At 40.7% G+C, this 25,019-nt stretch overlaps 1 protein-coding gene across 2 annotated transcripts in view; it reads left to right on the forward strand.

The window, feature by feature from the left end:
* LOC121531704 (voltage-dependent calcium channel subunit alpha-2/delta-4) overlaps positions 1–25,019 on the forward strand; it is an 87,068-nt gene that overhangs the window by 11,661 nt on the left and 50,388 nt on the right. For both annotated transcript variants that reach the window (XM_041837089.1, XM_041837090.1), the window contains exons 4-15: positions 35–94; positions 368–530; positions 788–919; positions 1,193–1,253; positions 16,619–16,769; positions 17,044–17,118; positions 19,860–19,949; positions 20,074–20,187; positions 20,417–20,629; positions 20,964–20,981; positions 21,262–21,339; positions 21,641–21,796. In XM_041837089.1, coding sequence (XP_041693023.1) covers positions 35–94; positions 368–530; positions 788–919; positions 1,193–1,253; positions 16,619–16,769; positions 17,044–17,118; positions 19,860–19,949; positions 20,074–20,187; positions 20,417–20,629; positions 20,964–20,981; positions 21,262–21,339; positions 21,641–21,796 — 1,311 coding nt within the window. The remainder of the gene's footprint in view (positions 1–34; positions 95–367; positions 531–787; positions 920–1,192; positions 1,254–16,618; positions 16,770–17,043; positions 17,119–19,859; positions 19,950–20,073; positions 20,188–20,416; positions 20,630–20,963; positions 20,982–21,261; positions 21,340–21,640; positions 21,797–25,019) is intronic.

Genomic DNA, 25,019 nt, shown 5'->3' on the forward strand with positions numbered 1-25,019 from the left:
TATTTGAATTAATATATCTTTATTTTCTCCTCAGCGGTTGGCTGAGTCTGCGGAGGATGCAGATTTGTACCACGAGTTCAACAAAACTCTACAGGTTTGTCATTCTATCTGTCTGTGGGAATATGAGGTCTCAGATTTATCAACGTAATGCTACTATGAGTATCACAAAGCTATTCTACAGTACCACTATAGAGATAATGAAATGTCTAACCATCATGCACATTTTGATGACCACAAAAACACACAATGCCATGAGCAGAAGCCCATTTCTGATAGAGTATACACTGCTAACTTACTCGACTTCCAATCATACTTGATGAATTTGAATGCAACTTTTCCAACTTCCTCGTGCTTTGTCCTTCTCCAGTTTGACTACTATAACTCCATGCTGGTGAACACAGTGGATGAGGATGGTAACTTCATAGAGCTGGGTGGGGAGTTTCCTCTGGAGGAGAATGAGCATTTCAACAACCTCCCAGTCAACACAATGCAGAGTGACGTACAGGTCCCCACCAATGTCTACAACAAAGGTGGCTGTGTGGTGAAGTTGAAACAGGCCCTTTGCAGGCCCTTGGATCCAAATCCTCACTTGATGCCCTTTGATGCAAATCCTAATTTATATATGAATATAACACATATTTTTTACATAAATCACACATTGAAATAACATTGGATTAGGTGTGGCGTAATCAGCCTTTAAAGTGAAAGATGTGAAAGAGTTGCTATAGGTGATGTTACACTTTCCATCTCACTCATTTTCTGCTCTCTCTACCTCCCCTGTGTAAAGATCCCTACATCCTCAATGGAATCTACATGTCGGAGGCTCTGAATGACGTGTTCATCAATAACTTCCAGAAAGACCCCACTCTCACCTGGCAGTACTTTGGCAGCTCCTCAGGATTCTTCAGAATCTACCCTGGTAAAGGACTAGGCAGATGACAACACTATGTTAATGTAATAGGCCCACAGCTCCATACAGCAGATAGCATAAATCAGCACAGAATAATGTTTAAATCTAGAGTAGAATGTTTCAGAAAAGATAGCACAGCAAAACATAAAAACATACTAGTATAGAGAAACCATGTCACCGTCGGCTCTCTTATGATGTAAATTGCAACAGTGTTGTAGAATTTAAATGGATGCAATGATGTTTGCTGACTGTAGGGATGGTGTGACTGTATTATTTATACAGGTATCAAATGGACTCCAGATTCAAATGGTGTGGCTGCGTTTGACTGCAGGAACCGTAACTGGTAAGCTACTATCTCTGCAATTAGTAGTGTCTAGGGTGGCCTTGCCCTTGACTATAGTAGGAAACTGCCCTGGTATTAAGGTGACAAGGGTAAGAGTTAGACACTATTACATGTTACCCTAAGACTCCCCTTCCGGAAACAACACATGGTTTCACATGTGGAAAATCTAATTATTTCATGTGAAATTTCCACATGTTTTGCACATGTGAAATCATGTGTTTTTGGAAAACTTCACGTGAAACCCTGTGTTTTTGGAACACTTCACATACAGTGGGGAAAAAAAGTATTTAGTCAGCCACCAATTGTGCAAGTTCTCCCACTTAAAAAGATGAGAGAGGCCTGTAATTTTCATCATAGGTACACGTCAACTATGACAGACAAATTGAGAAAAGAAAATCCAGAAAATCACATTGTAGGATTTTTTATGAATTTATTTGCAAATTATGGAGGAAAATAAGTATTTGGTCACCTACAAACAAGCAAGATTTCTGGCTCTCACAGACCAGTAACTTCTTCTTTAAGAGGCTCCTCTGTCCTCCACTCGTTACCTGTATTAATGGCACCTGTTTGAACTTGTTATCAGTATAAAAGACACCTGTCCACAACCTCAAACAGTCACACTCCAAACTCCACTATGGCCAAGACCAAAGAGCTGTCAAAGGACACCAGAAAAAAAATTGTAGACCTGCACCAGGCTGGGAAGACTGAATCTGCAATAGGTAAGCAGCTTGGTTTGAAGAAATCAACTGTGGGAGCAATTATTAGGAAATGGAAGACATACAAGACCACTGATAATCTCCCTCGATCTGGGGCTCCACGCAAGATCTCACCCCGTGGGGTCAAAATGATCACAAGAACAGTGAGCAAAAATCCCAGAACCACACGGGGGGACCTAGTGAATGACCTGCAGAGAGCTGGGACCAAAGTAACAAAGCCTACCATCAGTAACACACTACGCCGCCAGGGACTCAAATCCTGCAGTGCTAGACGTGTCCCCCTGCTTAAGCCAGTACATGTCCAGGCCCGTCTGAAGTTTGCTAGAGTGCATCCAGAAGAGGATTGGGAGAAAGTCACATGGTCAGATGAAACCAAAATAGAACTTTTGGTAAAAACTCAACTTGTCGTGTTTGGAGGACAAAGAATGCTGAGTTGCATCCAAAGAACACCATACCTACTGTGAAGCATGGGAGTGAAAACATCATACTTTGGGGCTGTTTTTCTGCAAAGGGACCAGGACGACTGATCCGTGTAAAGGAAAAATGAATGGGGCCATGTATCGTGAGATTTTGAGTGAAAACCTCCTTCCATCAGCAAGGGCATTGAAGATGAAACGTGGCTGGGTCTTTCAGCATGACAATGATCCCAAACACACCGCCCGGGCAACGAAGGAGTGGCTTCGTAAGAAGCATTTCAAGGTCCTGGAGTCTCCAGATCTCAACCCCATAGAAAATCTTTGGAGGGAGTTGAAAGTCCGTGTTGCCCAGCGACAGCCCCAAAACATCACTGCTCTAGAGGAGATCTGCATGGAGGAATGGGCCAAAATACCAGCAACAGTGTGTGAAAACCTTGTGAAGACTTACAGAAAACGTTTGACCTGTGTCATTGCCAACAAAGGGTATATAACAAAGTATTGAGAAACTTTTGATATTGACCAAATACTTATTTTCCACCATAATTTGCAAATAATTCATTAAAAATCCTACAATGTGATTTTCTGGATTTTTTTTTCTCATTTTGTCTGTCATAGTTGACGTGTACCTATGATGAAAATTACAGGCCTCTCTCATCTTTTTAAGTGGGAGAACTTGCACAATTGGTGGCTGACTAAATACTTTTTTCCCCACTGTATGATGATATTTCACATGAAGTTTCACATGTGGATATTCACAGGTGAACAAAAGCCTTTCACATGTGGATTCAAAAAAAGTTGTTAAGATAAACACACAGTGCTTTAAACAAACAGTGTTTTCAACTTACATATTTGACATACATGACTACATTGTGCATGTTTATTTATACAGTAATTATTATAATTCAACATGTCCTTACCTGGGATTTTAACTCACAACCTCTTGGTTCATGGCATTCCGATCTTCCTGCTATGCCATCATGTCTGTGTCAGTAACTGATTTCACCTGTATTCCTACACTTTGGACTTCAAAGTAAATATCTTTGTTAAAAATACACTTATGAAAAACGATTATATTTGTCACAGTGATTCAGCAGTAACATTAAAACTGAATCATATGCCCCACCAACATTACACAACTATACAGAAAACCCTAAAATTGCTGATATAAGTCAATTAAATAAATGATGAGAGAATAGTCAGAATAACTGATAACTGAAATAGCAGTGCAGATGGCACTCAGAACCACATTCCTGTAAAGCTTAGAGAGGATCTCATGTTAAATCCTGTTGAAGTTATATGGTTACAGGTTAATCTGCCTCACCTAAAGCCCATTCTGGTGGGAAGCTGCTATAGACCACCAAGTGCTATCTGGATAACATGTGTGAAATGCTTGATAATGTACAGTGCATTCGGAAAGTATTCAGACCCCTTGACTTTTTCCATATTTTGTTATGTTACAGCCTTATTCTAAAATTGATTAAATAGTTTTTTTTTCCCTCATCAATCTACACACAATACCCCGTAATGACAACGCAAAACAGCTTTTACAAAATGTAGCAAATTTTAAATAAAATAAAAACGGAAATATCACATTTACATAAGTATTCAGACCCTTTAATCAGTACTTTATTGAAGCACCTTTGGCAGCGATTACAGCCTCCGAGTCTTCTTGGGTATGATGCTACAAGCTTGGCACACCTGTATTTGGGGAGCTTCTCCCATTCTTCTCTGCAGATCCTCTCAAGCTCTGTCAGGTTGGATGGGGAGCATCGCTGCACAGCTATTTTCAGGTCTCTCCAGAGATGTTCGATCAGGTTCAAGTCCGGGCTCTGGCTGGGCCACTCAAGGACAGAGACTTGTCCCAAAGCCACTCCTGCGTTGTCTTGGCTGTGTGCTTAGGGTAGTTGTCCTGTTGGAAGGTGAACCTTCACCCCAGTCTGAGGTCCTGAGCGCTTTGGAGCATATTTTCATCAAGGATCTCTCTGTACTTTGCTCCGTTCATATTTAACTCGATCCTGACTAGTCTCCCAGTCCCTGCCGCTGAAAAACCTCCCCACAGCATGATGCTGCCACCACCATGCTTCACCGTAGGGATGGTGCCAGGTTTCCTACAGACGTGACATTGGGCATTCAGGCCAAATAGTTCAATCTTGGTTTCATCAGACTAGAGAATATTTTTTCTCATGGTCTGAGAGTCCTTTTAGTGCCTTTTTGCAAAGTCCAAGAGGGCTGTTATGTGCCTTTTACTGAGGAGTGCCTTCCGTCTGGCCACTCCACCATAACGGCATGATTGGTGGAGTGCTGCAGAGATGGTTGTCCTGGAAGGTTCTCCGATCTCCACAGAGGAACTCTGGAACTCTGTCAGAGTGATCATCGGGTTTTTGGTCACCTCCCTGACCAAGGCCCTTCTTCCCCGATTGCTCAGTTTGGCCGGGCGGCCAGCTCTAGGAATAGTGTTGGTGGTTCCAAACTTCTTCCATTTAAGAATGATGGAGGCCACTGTGTTCTTAGGACCTTCAATGCTGCAGAAAGGTTTTGGTAACCTTCCCCAGATCTGCGCCTCAACACAATCCTGTCTCGGAGCTCTAGGGACAATTCCTTCGACCTCATGGCTTGGTTTCTGCTCTGACATGCACTGTCAACTGTGGGACCTTATATAGACAGTTGTGTGCCTTTCCAAATCATGTCCAATCAATTGAATTTACCACATGTGGACTCCAATCAAGTTGTAGAAACATCTCACGGATGATCAATGGAAACAGGATGCACCTGATCTCAATTTCAAAACTCATAGCAAAATGTCTATAAACCTGTTTTCTCTTTGTCATTATGGGGTATTGTTTGTAGATTGATGAGGAAATAATTTAATCCATTTTAGAATAAGGCCGTAACGTAAAATAATGTGGAAAAAGTCAAGTGGTATGAATACTTTCTGATTTAAATATTGACTGGCTTTCATCAAGCTGCCCATTCAAGAAAAAGCTTCAAACTGTAACTAGTGCCTGCAAACTGGTTCAGTTTATCAGTCAACTTACCAGGGTGGTTACAAACAGCATAGGAATGAAATCATCAACATGTATTGAACACATCTTTACTAATGCTGCAGAAATTTGCTTGAAAGCAGTATCCAAATCCATCGGTTGTACAGTAGTGATCACAATATACAGTGAGGGAAAAAAGTATTTGATCCCCTGCTGATTTTGTACGTTTGCCCACTGACAAAGACATGATCAGTCTATAATTTTAATGGTAGGTTTATTTGAACAGTGAGAGACAGAATAACAACAAAAAAATCCTGAAAAAACGCATGTCAAAAATGTTATAAATTGATTTGCATTTTAATGAGGGAAATAAGTATTTGACCCCTCTGCAAAACATGACGTAGTACTATGTGGCAAAACCCTTGTTGGCAATCACAGAGGTCAGACGTTTCTTGTAGTTGGCCACCAGGTTTGCACACATCTCAGGAGGGATTTTGTCCCACTCCTCTTTGCAGATCTTCTCCAAGTCATTAAGGTTTCAAGCCTGACGTTTGGCAACTCGAAACTTCAGCTCCCTCCACAGATTTCCTATGGGATTAAGGTCTGGAGACTGGCTAGGCCACTCCAGGACCTTAATGTGCTTCTTCTTGAGCCACTCCTTTGTTGCCTTGGCCGTGTGTTTTGGGTCATTTTCATGCTGGAATACCCATCCACGACCCATTTTCAATGCCCTGGCTGAGGGAAGGAGGTTCTCACCCAAGATTTGATGGTACATGGCCCCGTCCATCGTCCCTTTGATGCGGTGAAGTTGTCCTGTCCCCTTAGCAGAAAAACACCCCCAAAGCATAATGTTTCCACCTCCCCGGTCGGGATGGTGTTCTTGGGGTCATAGGCAGCATTCCTCCTCCTCCAAACACGGCGAGTTGAGTTGATGCCAAAGAGCTCAATTTTGGTCTCATCTGACCACAACACTTTCACCCAGTTCTCCACTGAATCATTCAGATGTTCATTGGCAAACTTCAGACGGGCCTGTATATGTGCTTTCTTGAGCAGGGGGACCTTGCGGGCGTTGCAGGATTTCAGTCCTTCACAGCGTAGTGTGTTACCAATTGTTTTCTTGGTGACTATGGTCCCAGCTGCCTTGAGATCATTGACAAGATCATTTTGTGTAGTTCTGGGCTGATTCCTCACCGTTCTCATGATCATTGCAACTCCACGAGGTGAGATCTTGCATGGCCGAGAGAGATTGACAGTTATTTTGTGTTTCTTCCATTTGCGAATAATCGCACCAACTTTTGTCACCTTCTCACCAAGCTGCTTGGCAATGGTCTTGTAGCCCATTCCAGCCTTGTGTAGGTCTATAATCTTGTCCCTGACATCCTTGGAGAGCTCTTTGGTCTTGGCCATGGTGGAGAGTTTGGAATCTGATTGATTGATTGCTTCTGTGGACAGGTGTCTTTTATACAGGTAACAAACTGAGATTAGGAGCACTCCCTTCAAGAGTGTGCTCCTAATCTCAGCTCGTTACCTGTATAAAAGACACCTGGGAGCCAGAAATCTTTCTGATTGAGAGTGGGTCAAATACTTATTTCCCTCATTAAAATGCAAATCAATTTATAACATTTTTGACATGTGTTTTTCTGGATTTTTGTTGTTGTTATTCTGTCTCTCACTGTTCAAATAAACCTACCATTAAAATTATAGACTGATAATTTCTTTGTCAGTGGGCAAACGTACAAAATCAGCAGGGGATCAAATACTTTTTTCCCTCACTGTAGTAGCCATATCTAGGAAAACCGAAGTTCCAAAGGCTGGGCCTAACATAGTGTATAAGAGTTCATACAATACGTTTTGTAGTGATTCCTATGTTGTTGATGTAAAGAATATGTGTTGGTCCGTGGTGTGTAATGAGAAGGAATCAGATGCTGCACTTGACACATTTATGAAATTGCTTATCCCGGTTACTAATAAGCATGCACCCATTAAGAAAATAACTGTGAAAACTGTTACCGTGGATTGATGAGGAATTGAAAAATTGTATTGTTGAGAGGGATGAGGCAAAAGAAATGGCAAAAAAGTCTGGCTGCACAACCGATTGTCAAATTTACTGCAAATTGAGAAATCATGTAACTAAACTGAATAAAAATAAGAACCTACACTATGAAACAAAGATAAATGACATAAATAATGATAGTAAATAGCTTTGGTTCTAAAAACACGTTTTCACATTAATTCATATGTGAAATTTCACATTTCACATGTGAAATCATGTGATTTCCCACATGTGAAATCATGTGGTTCAACATGTAATAACATGAAACTACACTGTTAGCCATGGCTCTTAATTCTGTGGTAAATGTTGTGGTCGTTAATCGTAACATTTCTACAGTAATAGGATACTGTATTGGTGTTTTGCTATATATTTACTGTCAATCACAATGTACTTGGTTACTTTTTGGCCTGTCCTGCAAATGAACTTGTTATGCCACACTTGCAATTGCATTTAAATGTATAGGATACTTTAGATGCGCTTATGGCACAAACTGTTAAAATAAATAAAATAAAAATGTAATTTTATACCAAGTTACCGACTACTGAGTTGCGGTGAAAATGGTGGAAACAACTTTTAATGTATTTCTACCTCTGAACTGTATTTTGTCAGTAAATATATAACAAGTACACATAAACTCAAATTCAAATTCTATTATTTTCAATACCGGAAAATTCAGAATTGGGTTTACTTTCTCAACTGACTTAAAATTTTAATGTAATTGAACTCAACATTGGTTAGCACACTTGGGATCAGACCTGGGAATTTAACTCACTTTACTAACAACAAGAGGGCTTTGTGTTGGAGCATATTTCTTCCTATAAGGCCTATCTGTTTGACAGACGAAATTAGGCTATAGGCTGCTATTTCCACCCACCATGCACTCTTTAAATAGCCTACCTCAGTGTCAGTGAAGGGCTGTTAAAGTTAAAACCAGGACTCGAATTGAGGGGGTATGAGAGGGTATGCCATAGGCCTACCTTTTATTAAAGAAAATGGCAAAAAAGAACAGGCCAACCCCATGTTAGCTTTAGATTTTGAAAAAAATCTAACATCTGATTATATAAAGTGATCTATAAGCGCGCTTTGGTCCGCGATGCTTTAGGCTAGAAACAAGATGGAAAATACCCGGGAAAGACGTGACTCCAATGCATATGGGGATATCATTGTTTAGTTTCTTTGACATTCAGAGGCTGAGCTACACACCTTCTATAGCCGAGGAGACAAAACATGTGCTTTGCTTGGGATGTAATCTAATTCTGTCACCATCAATTGATAAAGCATTAACTTTCTGTACAATAGAAGATGTTTGAATCCAGACAGCTTTTAGGGAAACACTTGTGATCTCTCGTTGGGTTAAGCCACGGAAGAAAAGTAGCCAGTAGTTAAAATTTATATTTTTCTGCATCAGCAGGCCTCTGTCTGGGATGGAAAGATAAGCCTGTCTCAGATTTAATTATTTGCAAACAGGGACAGTTGCATTGCAAACAAGACACACTGATTTGGCATTGGATAAATATAATAAGATGAACACCATAGGCCTATCTATCTGTCCATTCTTAGCCTGTAATTTCGGTAATTTGTCTGGTATTAAAAAAGATTCTGTTAATATGTAAAATGATGTAGAATTGCATGACATTTATTCTCAGACCTGCAAATATGATGATAGATTCATGCGATGCTTTTACTATGAAGGACATATTTCCACTTCTACTCTTGTCCATGGTGGTCTGTGAAACCACAGCCTTCTGGCCTGCATCACTGTGCGCTATAAAAATGCCTGCATTGCCATATAGGCCTAATGCTTACAGGATGAAGAACAGTTTCTAAAACTGTATATCTAAGACTCTGGTCTGTCCAAGAAGTGAGGGTAAACTGTGGGCATGTTCTCTGCTATCCACTTCATGTTTTAATTATTATCTTGGGTGTAGGGGAGGGTCACTTGTTTGTTTTTTCAAGCGTTCACGGAGGGTTTAGGTTAAATATATTTTGCTCAAGGGAGGGCCATCATTTCCATTTCAGAGAGGTCAGATTCTCTCCATGTAACCCTTATTATAAATAATGTTCACTCCCTTAGATGACAGCAACCTGAATGTCCTGCTTCACCACCAGGTCTGTGGCCATGACAGAGATTGCCCACAGATTTATTGGCAAGAATACATTTCTGCACTTTGCTAAAAGTTTCCCAGAATCAAGTCAATAATTCTGCAATTTCTGATAACACCAACACTTGACATTAAGATTCAATCAGATCAAGCATAAACATGCAATAGCTGACACTCGCACAGCTGGTGTTTCGGTGGTGTCAGAGGTGTAACTGCATTAGAGCTATCAAATCAGTGAGCCGCTACTCATTGTCACGAAGCCACACCCGTCCTACTCACGTTAGAAGTTCTGAAGGAGAAAGTGTAGCCTATATAGAAATAATGACACTCAAATTGAAAATCATTAAATAGGTGTATATTACATATCACATTCCATTGATCCAACTTGTAAACAAGGCTGCATGGGATTTCTCTTAATGCAGCTCCATACAGCCAATGGCAATTTTCGCTTCAGGTTTAATGCCGGGAGACGCTTGTGGATTTTACAGCTCTAATGCAGTTCCACCTCTGACCACTAGCACATACCTGATAGAATCTGTGTGCATAAATGCTTTTGGGATTTGAACTTCCAACCTTTTGGTCTGGAGTGCATTAATGTCTCAGCAGTGCCACCAGATGGTTATTTGTTATCAATAATATATATCCACACACTCTCACAAATAAGAGTTTGGTGACTGTACAGTGTTGTTCGCAGGTGTACAAAAAGGTCAAAGGTACACATAAGGTACCGTCAGAAGTAAACATAGGAACTCACATGGTACTGGTCATACACCAATTCATGATTTTACCAATGATTTGTTTATCCAACTGTTTGGTTATTGTAATAGCATCAACACAAACATTGGCTGTTTAACTTAGCTAGCTAGCCCAAATGAAATTGTCAGCACTGTTTATCAAGCTAGCTAGTTCATCTTGGACAATTGCAGCTAAAACTTTACAGGGTGAGGTCTGGGTACATTTCAATAAATATATATTGACTGCCAGAAAATGTCCACATACCATGTCTATCAATGATGTCAATAAGGTTGTATACATTCTTCTTCTTCTTCTTCTTCTTCTTCTTCTTCTTCTTCTTCTTCTTCTTCTTCTTCTTCTTCTTCTTCTTCTTCTTCTTCTTCTTCTTCTTCTGCATCCTGCCACCTACTGTGCGGGATGGAAACAGGATTCCCCAGAAAATTGACCAAACTACCAACAAATGTTTAAAAAAATTAACGCCACAAAATCCACCTTTTTAACACACAGGGTATTTACTACAGGCTGTGGTGCATCCACTACCATATCTTCACTAGGGTCACTTGTTTTCTCAACTCTTTCAATCACCTTTCCATAGGAGATTCGATTGACCACGCTAACTTTTGCCACCTCAATCTCCTTCACCCTTACAGGGCACTCCAGGAACTCAGGATCATGATCCCCACCACAATTGCAACACTGTTGTCCTTCTACACACCGTTCTTCAGTATACTCTGTCTGTCTGCACACACTTGAAACATGGCCAAATCCTTTAAAATGTTTACACTGCAGTGGTTTGGGGATAAAAGCTCTTAAAGCGTATGTTACATAACCAAGCTTCACATGCGTAGGTAGGTGCTCTTTATCCAAAAACAACAGGACCGACAGACTTTATTATTTTTCTCCATTCACCCAGCGGGTCAGACACCGGGCACCAACCACACAGGAATTCTATTCAGGTATTCAACCTGAACATCCGTCGTCACCCCTGAGATTACTCCTTTGACGGGTGCTCTGCTCCGAAGTTCAAAGCACGATACTTCTGTTGTCCGGATTCTTTTGAGGATCACTGCAATCTTCCTCTGTTCTTCAGAAATAAAATTAATCAAAATAAGACCACTCCTGATAGACTCCACCTTTCCTAGTGCATACTTCACCATTTTTGACACCTCAAAAGGGTCTCTCACGTATGCATCCTGACTCAACAAATGCATCCCAACAAGAAACGATTCATTATCATTCATACGCGTATCCTCCACTCCAATTTTAAACATTTGATTTTAGTAAAGATCTTCACCAACTTTGCGTGACACACTACTTGATTCGAACTCAGCATCCACTTCCGCCATCTCGAGACCTTTCTTGATGTAATGACATGATAACTGCATCTGAGTTTTGGGCAACCCTTCCCCTGCTTTTGTTCCATGCAGGCTGAAAACCTCTCTAGCCAGTAACTAGCTAACAGCAGACACAGATAATAGAGGAAACCTACAGTGCCTTCAGAAAGTATTCATACCCCTTCACTTATTCCACATTTTATTGTGAAACAGCCTGAATTCCAAATTGATTCAATATTACTTTTTTTCACCCATCTACACACACGGCCCTATAATGACAAAGTGAAAACATGTTTTTAGAAACTTTAGCAAATGTATTGAAAATGAAATACAGAAATATCTAATATAAGCCGATTTAAGTCAAAACTGTAACTAGGCCACTCAGGAACATTCGATGTCGTCTTGGTAAGCAACTCCAGTGTATACTTGGCCTTGTGTTTTAGGATATTGTCCTGCTGAAAGGTGAATTTGTCTCCCAGTGTCTGTTGGAAAGCAGACTGAACCAGGTTTTTCTCTAGGATTTTGCCAGTGCTTAGGTCAATTCCGTTTCTTTTTATAAAAATAAAAAACTCCCTAGTACTTGCCGATGACAAGCATACCGATAACATGTTGCAGCCACCACCATGCTTGAAAATATAAAGAGTGGTACTCAGTGATGAGTTGTGTTGAATTTGCCCCAAACATAACTCTTTGTATTCAGGACATAAAGTTCATTTCTTTGCCACAATATTTGCAGTTTTACTTTATTGCCTTATTGCAAAAAGGATGCATGTTTTGGAATATGTTTTATTCTGTACTGGCTTCCTTCTTTTCACTCTGTCATTTAGGTTAGTATTGTGGAGTAACTACAATGTTGTTGATCCATCCTCAGTCTTCTCCTATCACAGCCAACTCTGTAAATGTTTTAAACTCACCATTGGCCTCATGGTGAAAATCCCTGAACGGTTACCTTCTTCTCTGGCGACTGAGTTAGGAAGGACACCTATACCTTCCTAGTGACTGGGTGTATTAATACACCATCCAAAGTGTAATTAATAACTTCACCATGTTCAAAGGGATTATTCAATGTCTGCTTTTTTTACCCACCTACCAATAGGTGGCCTTCTTTTCGAGGCATTGGAAAACCTCCCTGGACTTTGTGGTTGAATCTGTGTTAGAAATTCACTGCTCGACTGAGGGACCTTACAGATAATTGTATGTGTGGGGTACAGAGATGAGGTAGTAATTAAAAAATCATGTTAAACACTATTATTGCACACAGAGTGAGTCCATGCAACTTATTATGTAACTTGTTAAGCAAACTTTTACTCCTGAACTTACACTGAACAAAAATATAAACGCAACATGCTACAATTTCAAAGATTTTACTGAGTTACAGCTCATATAAGGAAGTTGCTGGATGTTGGCGGGAACTGGAACACGCTGTCATACATGTTGATCCAGAGCATCCCGAACATGCTCAATGGGTGACATGTCTGGTGAGTATGCAGGCCATGGAAGAACTGGGACATTTTCAGCTTCCAGGAATTGTGTATAGATCCTTGCGACATGGGGCTGTGCACTATCATGCTGAAACATGAGGTGATGGCAGCAGTTGAATGGCACGACAATGGGCCTCAGGATCTCATCACGGTATCTCTGTGCATTCAAATTGCCATCGAAAAAATGCAATTGTGTTCATTGACCTTAGCTTATGCCTGCCATTACCATAACCCCACCACCCACGGGGCGGCGCACAATTGGCCCAGCGTCGTCCAGGGTAGGGGAGGGAATGGCCGGCAGGGATGTATCTCAGTTGGTAGAGCATGGCGTTTGCAACGCCAGGGTTGTGGGTTCGAGTCCCACGGGGGGCCAGTATGAAAAAAAAAAAAGTATGTATGCACTCACTGGATAAGAGCGTCTGCTAAATGACTTAAATGTAAAATGTAATGGGCCACTGTTCACAGCGTTGACATCAGCAAACCGCTCACCCACAAGACACCATACATGCTGTCTGCCATATGCCAAGTATAGTTGAAACCGGGATTCATCCGTGAAAAGCACACTTCTCCAGCGTGCCAGTGGCCATCGAAGGTGAGCATTTACCCACTGAAGTCGGTTACGACACAGAACTGCAGTAAGGTCAAGACCCTGTTGAAGATGACGCGCACGCAGATTAGCTTCCCTGATATGGTTTCTGACAGTTTGTGCAGAAATTCTTAGGCTGTGCAAACCCACAGTTTCATTAGGTGTCCGGATAGCAGGTCTCAGACGATCCCGCAGGTGAAGAAGCCACCTCAAGGTGCACCTGTGTAATGGTCATGTTGTTTAATCAGCTTCTTGTTGCTTTCTTGTCTACATGTTGCTTTTATATTTTTGTTCAGCGTATTTAGGCTTGCCATAACAAAGGGGTTGAATACTTATTGACCCAATAAATTTCAGCATTTCAGCTTTAATTAAGCTGAAAAACATAATTCCATAAAAACACAAAATCTCAATTTAATACATTTTAAATTCAGGTTGTAACACAACAAAATATGGAAAAGGTCATGGGGTGTGAATAACTGTCAGTCTCACGGTAATTTACCGTTAATTAACATAACCTGGCTTCCATACATTGCCTACAAGCCACTGATGCAGACCTTTGGAACATCTACATTTAAAAAAGTCTAATAAATCCATTATTAATTTTAGACAGGTCTAAAGAAACATTACATGAAGAAAATGTAGTCTATTTCAGAATAACAGAATAGCATGTTAAGTCCTGATCTGGCTATGCCAAATGGCTGTGGGCTACACTAGTTCATTTAGCAGACAAGATTTACTTACAATTCTGTGGGATTATTTTATAGTATTTTATAGTCTGAAACATAAAATTGAACAAAGCTGAATAAAATAGAAAGGATATTTTCGATTTGAGGGTGTGCGCACATGTGGCTATTCTGTGTTGAGTGGTTAACAAAGCAATAGGTACTCCTATATGCTACATTTAGAGTTATTAATGTAACTTTAGTTGTTCTATATGGGCTATATGTTTTGATTGTTAATACATTGTAAGGCTGCATGATACGACTCTAAGGATGATTTTTAAAAAGTTGCTTGAAAGGCATGAGCTCTGCTTTGTTTTTTCACACACCTTATCAGTCTCTCATTCACAATTTGACAAGCTCTTGATAATGCCTCGAATTTCCTGGTGGCATCCCCTTTGTGTGGCCGTAATGCACCCTAAAAAACTCCATGCTAAATAAATATTCCAAATATGGTCTGGGACAGTTGTGGGATGCGATAGATCCCAAATTAATACAACCACTAACATCAAAAAACCTTTTTTATGCAATGTGGCTGAAACAACAGAACAGAACGTTTAGCTTAAAATGTTGATAAACTATTAGGCTATTTCTTCACATTATAAGTGCAGCAATGCGCACAGAGCAGTAGGCTATAAGCATGAATGTTCCATTAGTGGAAAAACACCATTATCAAAAGTGACCACAAATGCGATTATGCATGGAATGCTTTTATTATAAAGGTGAATTTTTAAGGTGAAAATGATATTCCCCAAACTTGAAACTCACGTGCTGCTTCTGTATGCCAGTTAGGCTCTACACCCCTTGTGAAGCGGATTAAGGTGCTTAATTTTAAGAAGTTATTTGTCCACTTTAGTTATGATACCAACGTTATCAAAACATATAGGCCTATGGGCTAGGCTACATGAGGTGTGCGACTATGATTCGGAAAAAGTCACACACAAAAAAGGCATTGTTTCTTGCCTTACACTGGGCATCATTCAGAAGTGATAATACATAATTCACAATAGGCTAATGTTGTCAACCATGATTCTTGATTTAATCATGTCTTTACATATACTAAATAATATACAGTACCAGTCAAACGTTTGGACAAACCTACTCATTCAAATGTTTTATTTTATTTTTACTATTTTCTACATTGTAGAATAATAGTGAAGACATCAAAAATATGAAATAACACATATGGAATCATGTAGTCACCAAAAAAGTGTTAAACAAATCAAAATATATTTTATATTTGAGATTCTTCAAATAGCCACCCTTTGCCTTGATGACAGCTTTGCACACTCTGCATTCTCTCAACCAGCTTCACCTGGAATTATTTTTCCAACAGTCTTGAAGGAGTTCCCACATTTGCTGAGCACTTGTTGGCTGCTTTTCCTCCACTCTGTGGTCCGACTCATCCCAAACCATCTCAATTGGGTTGAGGTCGGGGGATTGTGGAGGCCAGGTCATCTGATGCAGCACTCCATCACTCTCCTTCTTGGTCAAATAGCCCTTACACAGCCTAGAGGTGTTGGGTCATTTTCCTGTTAAAAAACAAATGATAGTCCCACTAAGCCCAAACCAGATGGGATGGCGTATCACTGCAGATTGCTGTGGTAGCCATGCTGGTTAAGTGTGCCTTGAATTCTAAACAAATCACAGACAGTGTCACCAGCAAAGCACCCCCACATCATAACACCTCCTCCTCCATGCTTTACGGTGGGAAATACACATGTGGAGATCATCCGTTCACCCACACCACGTCTCACAAAGACACGCGGTTGGAACCAAAAATCTCAAATATTGACTCCAGACCAAAGGACACATTTCCACCGGTCTAATGTCCATTGCTCTTGTTTCTTGGCCCAACCAAGTCTCTTCTTCTTATTGGTGTCCTTTAGTAGTGGTTTCTTTGCAGCAATTTGACCATGAAGGCCTGATTCACACAGTCTCCTCTGAACAGTTGATGTTGAGATGTGTCTGTTACTTGAACTCTGTGAAGCATTTTTTTGGGCTAGGCCCTATACTGTAGGCCTAGCTTTTTATTTAATTGTGAATTGTTAAGTAAGGGGCTGTGAATTATATGTGGAAAGTATTTTCATGAAGCAGTGTAAGAGAGAGATAGAACCGTTGACTGGGGTCTCGATCCTACTCCCTGTACCACAAAAGATTAGGCAACAGGTACTGTATCGGTAGTAGAACCCTCTCACACACCATAGAGTTACAGTCCTGTTTCTCTCCCCCTGTCCCCCAGGTATATTCAGGCTGCCACCTCACCAAAGGATATTATCATTGTGGTGGACATCAGTGGCAGTATGAAGGGCTTGAAGATGACCATCGCCAAACACACCATCAACACCATCCTGGACACACTGGGGGAGAACGACTTTGTCAACGTCATCGCTGTGAGTCAACCCTCCAGTAAACACCAATAGCCAAGCAATCTCAAACAGGGTCTTCTGATTTCCATGGATTGAAATGTGAAAGATTCACCCCCATCCTCAGTTGATCTTTGGTTGACTAAGACATTACCATTACACCATCACACCTTAACACATTACCCGTTGTACCACAATACTGTTGCATTGCAACACTGTTACACTGTTGCCAGGACTATAGCCTGACTTGATAAGACCTGTGCTAACTCCAACCCTGCCTTGTCATCTTTTCTCCCCACAGTACACTGACTACGTGCGCTATGTAGAGCCCTGCTTCAAAGGCACTCTGGTGCAGGCTGATTTGGACAACCGAGAGGTAAGTCCATTATCTGCTTAATGTAAGCTGTGGCCACTAAGCCACAGAGCCCTTACCTCTCAGCAGGGCTCTAGCAACTCAAAGTGTTAGATTATGACATTACGCCCCTATGGAGGTGTAAGCGTGAGTGGCCCCCTTGGCTGTCAGGCTTGCTTCTGGGCTATGTGTGGCATAGTTGGCTCCACCTCTTGGCCTAGTTCCTACTTCTTGCATTAGACCAGTGTGAAATCAGAGAGTATTCCAGGTCAGCTGTCACTCACAACAACCATCAGCCTACTGTAGATAGGGACTGGTATATATATATATATATATATATATACAGTACCAGTCAAAAGTTTGGACACACCTACTCATTCAAGGGTTCTTCTTTATTTTTACTATTTTCTACATTGTAGAATAATAGTGAAGACATCCAAACTATGAAATAACACATATGGAATCATGTAGTAACCCAAAAAGTGTTAAACATATCAAAATATATTTTATATATGAGATTCTTCAATGTAGCCACTGTTTGCCTTGATGACAGCTTTGCACACTCTTGGCAATGCTTTTCCAACAGTCTTGAAGGAGTTCCTACATATGCTAAGCACTTGTTGGCTGCTTTTCCTGCACTCTGCAGTCCAACTCATCCCAAACCATCTCAATTGGGTTGAGGTCAGGTGATTGTGGAGGCCAGGTCATCTGATGCAGCACTCCATCACTCTCCTTCTTGGTCAAATAGCCCTTAAACAGCCTGGAGGTGTGTTGGTTCATTGTCCTGTTGAAAAACAAATGATAGTCCCACTAAGTGCAAACCAGCTGGGATGGCATATCGCTGCAGAATGCTGTGGTAGCCATGCTGGTTAAGTGTGCCTTGAATTCTAAATAAATCACAGACAGTGTCACCAGCAAAGCACCCCCACACCATCACACCTCCTCCTCCTCCATGCTTCACGGTGGGAACCACACACGCGGAGATCATCCGTTCACCTATTCTGCATCTCACAAAGACACAGCGGTTGGAACCAAAAATCTCCAATTTGGACTCATCAGACCAAAGGACAGATTTCCACCGGTCTAATGTCCATTGCTCGTGTTTCTTGGCCCAAGCAAGTCTCTTCTTATTATTGGTGTCCTTTAGTAGTGGTTTCGTTGCAGCAATTCAACCATGAAGGCCTGATTCACGCAGTCTTCTCTGAACAGTTGATGTTGAGATGTGTCTGTTACTTGAACTCTGTGAAGCATTTATTTCGGCTGCAATTTGAGATGCAGTTAACTCTAATGAACTTATCCTCTGCAGCAGAGGTAACTCTGGGTCTTCCTTTCCTGTGGCGGTCCTCATGAGAGCCAGTTTCATCATAGCACTGACATTTTCCGGATTGACTGACCTTCATGTCTTAAAGTAATGATGGGCTGTCGTTTCTCTTTGCTTATTTGAGCTGTTCTTGCCATAATATGGACTTGGTCTTTTACCAAATAGAGATATCTTCTGTATACCACCCCTACCTTATCACAACACAACTGATTGGCTCAAATGCATTAAGAAGGATAGAAATTCCACAAATTAACTTTTAACAAGGCACGCCTATTAATTGAAATGCATTCCAGGTGAATACCTCATGAAGCTGGTTGAGAGAATGCCGAGAGTGTGCAAAGCTGTCATCAAGGCAAAGGGTGGCTACTTTAAAGAATCTCAAATATAAAATATATTTTGATTTGTTTAATACTTTTCTGGTTACTACATGATTCCATATGTGTTGTTCCATAGTTTTCATGTCTTCACTATTATTCTACAATGTAGAAAATAGTAAAAATTAAGAAAAACCCTGTAATGAGTAGGTGTGTCCAATAAAATGTATTGATAAATCAGTCCATACGATTTTAGCTTGCAGAATTTGTGCATAGGCAGTGCACTGTGTGAGAGGTATAACCTCCTAAAAAGTTAGATTCAATCTGTCAATCAATCACTCTATGTCCATATACTGTACCATAGCAGTAATCATATAGTAAAATGAGTGAGGGGGCAGGCAGGGAGGCAGGCAGGGAGGGAGGGAAGCAGGCAGTGAGGCAGGCAGACAGGCCAGTTGACTTTGCACTTGGAGCTGATAGGTTTATGAGCAGAGACGCTAATGTTTTCCTGGGTTTTAACCACCTAGCATCTGCTCCTACATCCTACAACCATATCTTCTCAGGAACATTCTGGAAGCCTCTGGCACCATAATGTGTATAACCTCTGGAATGAGGTACAGACTATGGTTACCCTTAGGACCTAGAATAATTACTCTCTCTTGTTAAGGTTAACCATGCCTGTGAAGTTACCAGGTGTGTTAAGTAAACAAACGTACAGTAATACACATTTGAAACTCCTTATTTGCATTATAGTTTTTCCTTAATTAATCAAATACCATTGGAATAGTGTGTTTAATAAAATTGTCACAAAGTGCTTAATAGCCAGCAACCAGAGACAGCAAACAGGTCACATTGGCCATAAAAAACTCCCTTGGTATTCAGTCAACTGGACTGGTTTATTTGACCTTACACTGTCTTGTCCTGTGCTGTCTTGTCCTGTCCTGTGCTGCATAATTGATAATTGTCTGTACTTCACATTGTATTCTCACCATAAAAAGTGCTGACTCTCTCTCTCTCTCTCTCTCTCTCTCTCTCTCTCTCTCTCTCTCTCTCTCTCTCTCTCTCTCTCTCTCTCTCTCTCTCTCTCTCTCTCTCTCTCTCTCTCTCTCTCTCTCTCTCACACTGTCCAGCATTTTAAGGTGCTGGTGGATGAGCTGCATGTCAAGGGAGAGGGCAAAGTTGCAAAGGCCATGAAGGAATCGTTCAAAATCCTGAACGAGGTTTGCCTCCAGCACACACACAAACACACAATCACATACATAACAACCCCCCCACACACACATACTTCCACACAAATGCTGTTGGCAGAGTATCAGTCCTTCCCTGTGTGGTTCTTCCTCCCAGGCAGCGACCAAGGGCCAAGGCAGCCTGTGCAACCAGGCCATCATGCTGATCACAGATGGAGCCATGGAGGACTTCAAGGACGTGTTTGAAGAGTTCAACTGGCCTGATCGCAGGGTACTGTAGGGCAAAACTACTATTTACTCTATATGAATAACTACACACCCACTTGACCTACATAAATACTTATTTACGGTACTATTCTTCTCTATTTCCCTACTGACCCAGAAAAGCTAGGTCTATAATAGAGGACATTACTGTAACAGCCTTATCAGTGTAATATGTTCAGTATTTACTCATTGAACTTACTGAATTGAATATCAGTCTCCAATACTGTCTCTTTCAGGTGCGCCTCTTCACTTACCTAATAGGCAGAGAGATGACCTTTGCAGACAACACCAAGTGGATCGCCTGCAACAACAAGGGTTACTACACACACATCTCCACTCTGGCTGATGTACAGGAGAATGTCATGGAGTACCTTCATGTCTTGAGTCGACCAATGGTCATCAATCACAATCATGACATAATCTGGACAGAGGCCTACATGGACACTGTGGTGAGTACGGCAGCTATACCTACCCAGTGTGCTTTGCCTAATAACTGCATTCTGCCTTTCTTACAGAACTGCACTTTTTTGGGCTTCAAAGGCAAAGCATTATTGTTGCATTTGATTTAACCTCATGATTGTCACCTCATATTGTCATGTTTGAAAGTCAACTGTCTACTGTATTCTCATGTGTGCTGTCAGTTACATTAGTTCATTCATTCTGTGTATCTGTGTTGTTCATGAGTCCTCCCTATGTTTGTCTTCTGTCCTGCTACTGTGCTCATTCTCTCATCTCACCTCACCTCTATCACTGGACCTGACACTCACTCACTCACACTGACAGCTACCCAATACGAAGGAGGTAAAAAGAGACTAGCCACTGTGGGAAATACAGCTTGTCTACTAGTGAAGCTCTTTTAGTGCATTCCACTTCTGTTTAGGCTTAATGGTAATAGTGAATGTATTCTCCCAAGCTTAAGATCATCAACTGCAGTTGTATGGCACCCTCTAGTGCAGCAAGTTTTTATTGCAGGTATTAGTAGTCAACAAGTAGTAGTAGTACCAGAACCAACAGCTTTTTGATTTGGTTTAGGATATACAAAATGCATAAATATGTGTTAACTCTGCCATTTCTCCTTTAGCTCTTTGCCACAAAGTCTCAAAGTTTACTTCTCATGACCTCCGTGGCAATGCCTGTCTTCAGCAAGAAGAAAGAGACGGTCAGTGGACTGAAAACCTTTGTTAGAATTAAATATATATTAAACATAGGCATGGTGGTAATCAAAGTAACAACAGTAGAAGTTGCAATTGTAGTCTCATGCCCCAGACACTTCTTCCCTTATAGCCTGGGGATGAGGTCAAAACTGTAGTAAAGTAGAGCTATAAAAGGTATGTGTTATATGTTTGAACCAGGTTAAGCAGCTCACTTTGTGTACTGTACAGCAGTGTTGCAGTGACATGTTACAGTAGTTGTTGCCATTACAAGTCTTATAAACCCTTCTCTCCCCCTTTATCCTCCAGCTGTCCCATGGGATCCTGCTGGGTGTGGTAGGTTCTGACATCCCCCTGCTGGAGGTCATGAAGCTGGCTCCCAGATATAGGCTGGGTCCCCATGGTTATGCCTTCCTCATCACCAACAACGGTTACATCCTGGCACACCCTGACCTACGACCTCTTGTGAGTCCAGCTGCTGTAGAGCTTGTGCTGGTTTCTGACTGTAGTCACTACTATAGAATTACAGTCACTACTAATACTACTACAGTCCCTATATCTACTACTCTAGACATGACTGCAGTCACCAGTGCTGCTACCGCAGTAAGAACTACTACAACTCTGACCTGGGCTCAAATCAAATCTTTCAAATACTTGTTGTTTGTGTTTCAGGCTTCCTAGAGTGCCAGTTGGTCTATTACGTTCAACCAACACACAATACTTATCACACACTTCTACGCTGTTGCTTTATTTCCATTTTTAATATAGATCATATCGATTTGATGTTGTCGATTTTTTTTATATAAATGATTTGAATGAAAGTGGGAAAAGACAAATCACAATGGTAAATGAAAGACTGAGCAGTATAAAACGAAAGAATCAACTCCACAACATCCTGAAACATACAGTGGCCAATAGCATTCACATGAACACACACTTCAAACATGTAACCTTATTAAAAGCACATATAGTAGGACCTGCCTTGTTGATAGTGTTGTTAAAAAGGCAGAGCAGTGCTTTATTATGGACAGACTTCTCCCCATTTTAGCTACTGTTGTATCAACATGTTTTGACCATGACAGTTTACAATCCAGGGTTACTCCAAGCAGTTTAGTCACCTCAACATGCTCAATTACCACATTATTTATTACAATATTTAGTTGAGGTTGATGGTTTAGTGAATGATTTGTCCCAAATACAATGCTTTTAGTTTTTGAAATATTTAGGACCAACTTATTCCTTGGTACCCATTCTGAAACTAACTGCAGCTCTTTGATAAGTGTTGCAGTGATTTCACTCGCTGTAGTAGCTGACGTGTATAGTGTTGAGTCATCCGCATACTTATCCACAGTAGCTTTGCTCAAAGTTCAAACACTGAAAAAAGTAAGGGGCCTAGACAGCTGCCCTGGGGAATTCCTTATTCTACCTGGATTATGTTGGAGATGCTTCCATTAAAGAACACCCTCTGTATTCTGTTAGACAGGTAACTCTTTATCCACAATATAGCAGGGGGTGTAAAGCCATAACACATACATTTTTCCATTAGCAGACCATGTGAGATAATGTAAAAAGCTGCACTTAAGTCTAACAAAACAGCTCCCACAATATTTTTATCATCAATTCTCTCAGCCAATCATCAGTCATTTGTGTAAGTGCTTGTTGAATGTCCTTCCCAATAAGGGTGCTGAAAGTCTGTTGTCAATTTGTTTACAGTAAAATAGCATTGGATCTGGTCAAACACAATTATTTCCAAAAGTTTACTAAGGGTTGGTAACAGGTTGATTGGTCAACTATTTGAGCCAGTAAAGGGAGCTTTACTATTCTTGGGTAGCGGAATTACTTTTGCTTCCCTCCAGGCCTGAGGGGACACACTTTCTAGTAAGCTTAGATTGAAGATATGGCAAATAGGAATGGCCATATCAACCACCATTATCCTCAGTATTTTTCCATCCAAGTTGTCAGACCCCGGTGGCTTGTCATTGTTGATAGACAACAATCATTTTTTCACTTCTTCCACACTCACTTTACAGAATTCAAAATTAAACTGCTTGTCTTTCATAATTTGATCAGTTATACTTGGATGTGTAGTGTCAGCGTTTGTTGCTTTCATGTCATGCCTAAGTTTGCTAATCTTGCCAATGGAAAAATAATTACTGTAATTGGCAATATCAGTTGGTTTTGTGATGAATAAACCATTTGATTCAATGAATGGTGGAGCTGAGTTTGCCTTTTTGCCCAAAATTTCATTTAAGGTGCTCCAAAGCTTTTTACTATCATTCTTTATTTCATGTATCTTTGTTTCATAGTGTAGGTTCTTCTTCTTTTTATTCTGTTTATTTGCAGTACGTTTGCCAATCTGTTATGCAGCCAGACTTACTTGCCATTCCTTTTGCCTCATCCCTATCAACCATACCATTTTTCAATTCCTCATCAATCCACAAGGATTTAACAGTTTACAGTCATTTTCTTAATGGGTGCATGCTTATTAGTAACTGGAATAAGCAATTTCATAAATGTGTCAAGTGCAGCGTCTGGTTGCTTCTCATTACACACCACAGACCAACATATATTCTTTACATCAACAACATAGGAATCACTACAAAACTTATTGTATGACCTCTTATACACTATATTAGGCCCAGCCTTTGAAACTTTAGTTTTCCTAGATATGGCTAATATATTGTGATCACTAAATACAATGGATTTGGATACTGCTTTAAAGCAAATTTCTGCAGCATTAGTAAAGATGTTGATTATCTAATTCCTGTACTATTTGTAACTACCCTGGTAGGTTGACAGATAACCTGAACCAGGTTGCAGGCACTAGTTACAGTTTGAAGCTTTCTCTTGAGTGGGCAGCCTGATGAAAGCCAGTCAATATTTAAATCACCCAGAAAATATACCTCTCTGTTGATATCAAATACATGATCAAGCATTTCACACTTTATCGAGATACTGGCTGTTAGCACTTGGTAGTCTATAGCAGCTTCCCACCAGAATGGTCTTTAGGTGAGGCAGATGAACCTGTAGACATATTACTTCAACAGTATTGGACATGATATCCTCGCTAAGCTTTACAGGAATGTGGTTCTGAATATAAATGGCAACACCTCCACCTTTGGCATTTCTGTATTTTCTGTAGATGTTATAACCATGTATTGCTACCACTGTATCATCAAATATATTATCTAAGTGAGTTTCAGAGATTGTCAGAATATGAATGTAATCTGTTACTAGCAAATAATTGATTTCATGAATCTTGTTTCTTAAGCTACTTATGTTAACGTGGGTGATTTTTAGCACTTTTCTGGGATGCTTGATTGTTTTCATTGCTTTACTGGGTAGATTACCAGTGGTTAAGAGCATCGGGCCAGTAACCAAAAGATTGCTGGTTCAAATCCCCAAGCTGACTAGGCGAAAAATCTGTTGATGTGCCCTTGAGCAGGGCACTTAACCCTATTTGCTCTGGATAAGAGTGTCTTCTAAATAGCTAAAATTTTAATTCTAGGCTCATAGAGCAGCCCTGCAGTGGCTCTGTTAAATGCACCTTGTCTCAGGTTGAGCTGGACTCGGTAATTACCCAACAAGATCTCATAGTTTCCCATTGAAATTTGACGTATTATGGATGAACGTCTATTTTTGACACATTCATTCCGTGTGGTTACAGGGTTAATTCTGCATGTTTAGA

The sequence above is a fragment of the Coregonus clupeaformis genome, chromosome 19 (assembly GCF_020615455.1).
Source record: "Coregonus clupeaformis isolate EN_2021a chromosome 19, ASM2061545v1, whole genome shotgun sequence".
In the NCBI taxonomy this organism is placed as follows: Eukaryota; Metazoa; Chordata; class Actinopteri; order Salmoniformes; family Salmonidae; genus Coregonus; species Coregonus clupeaformis.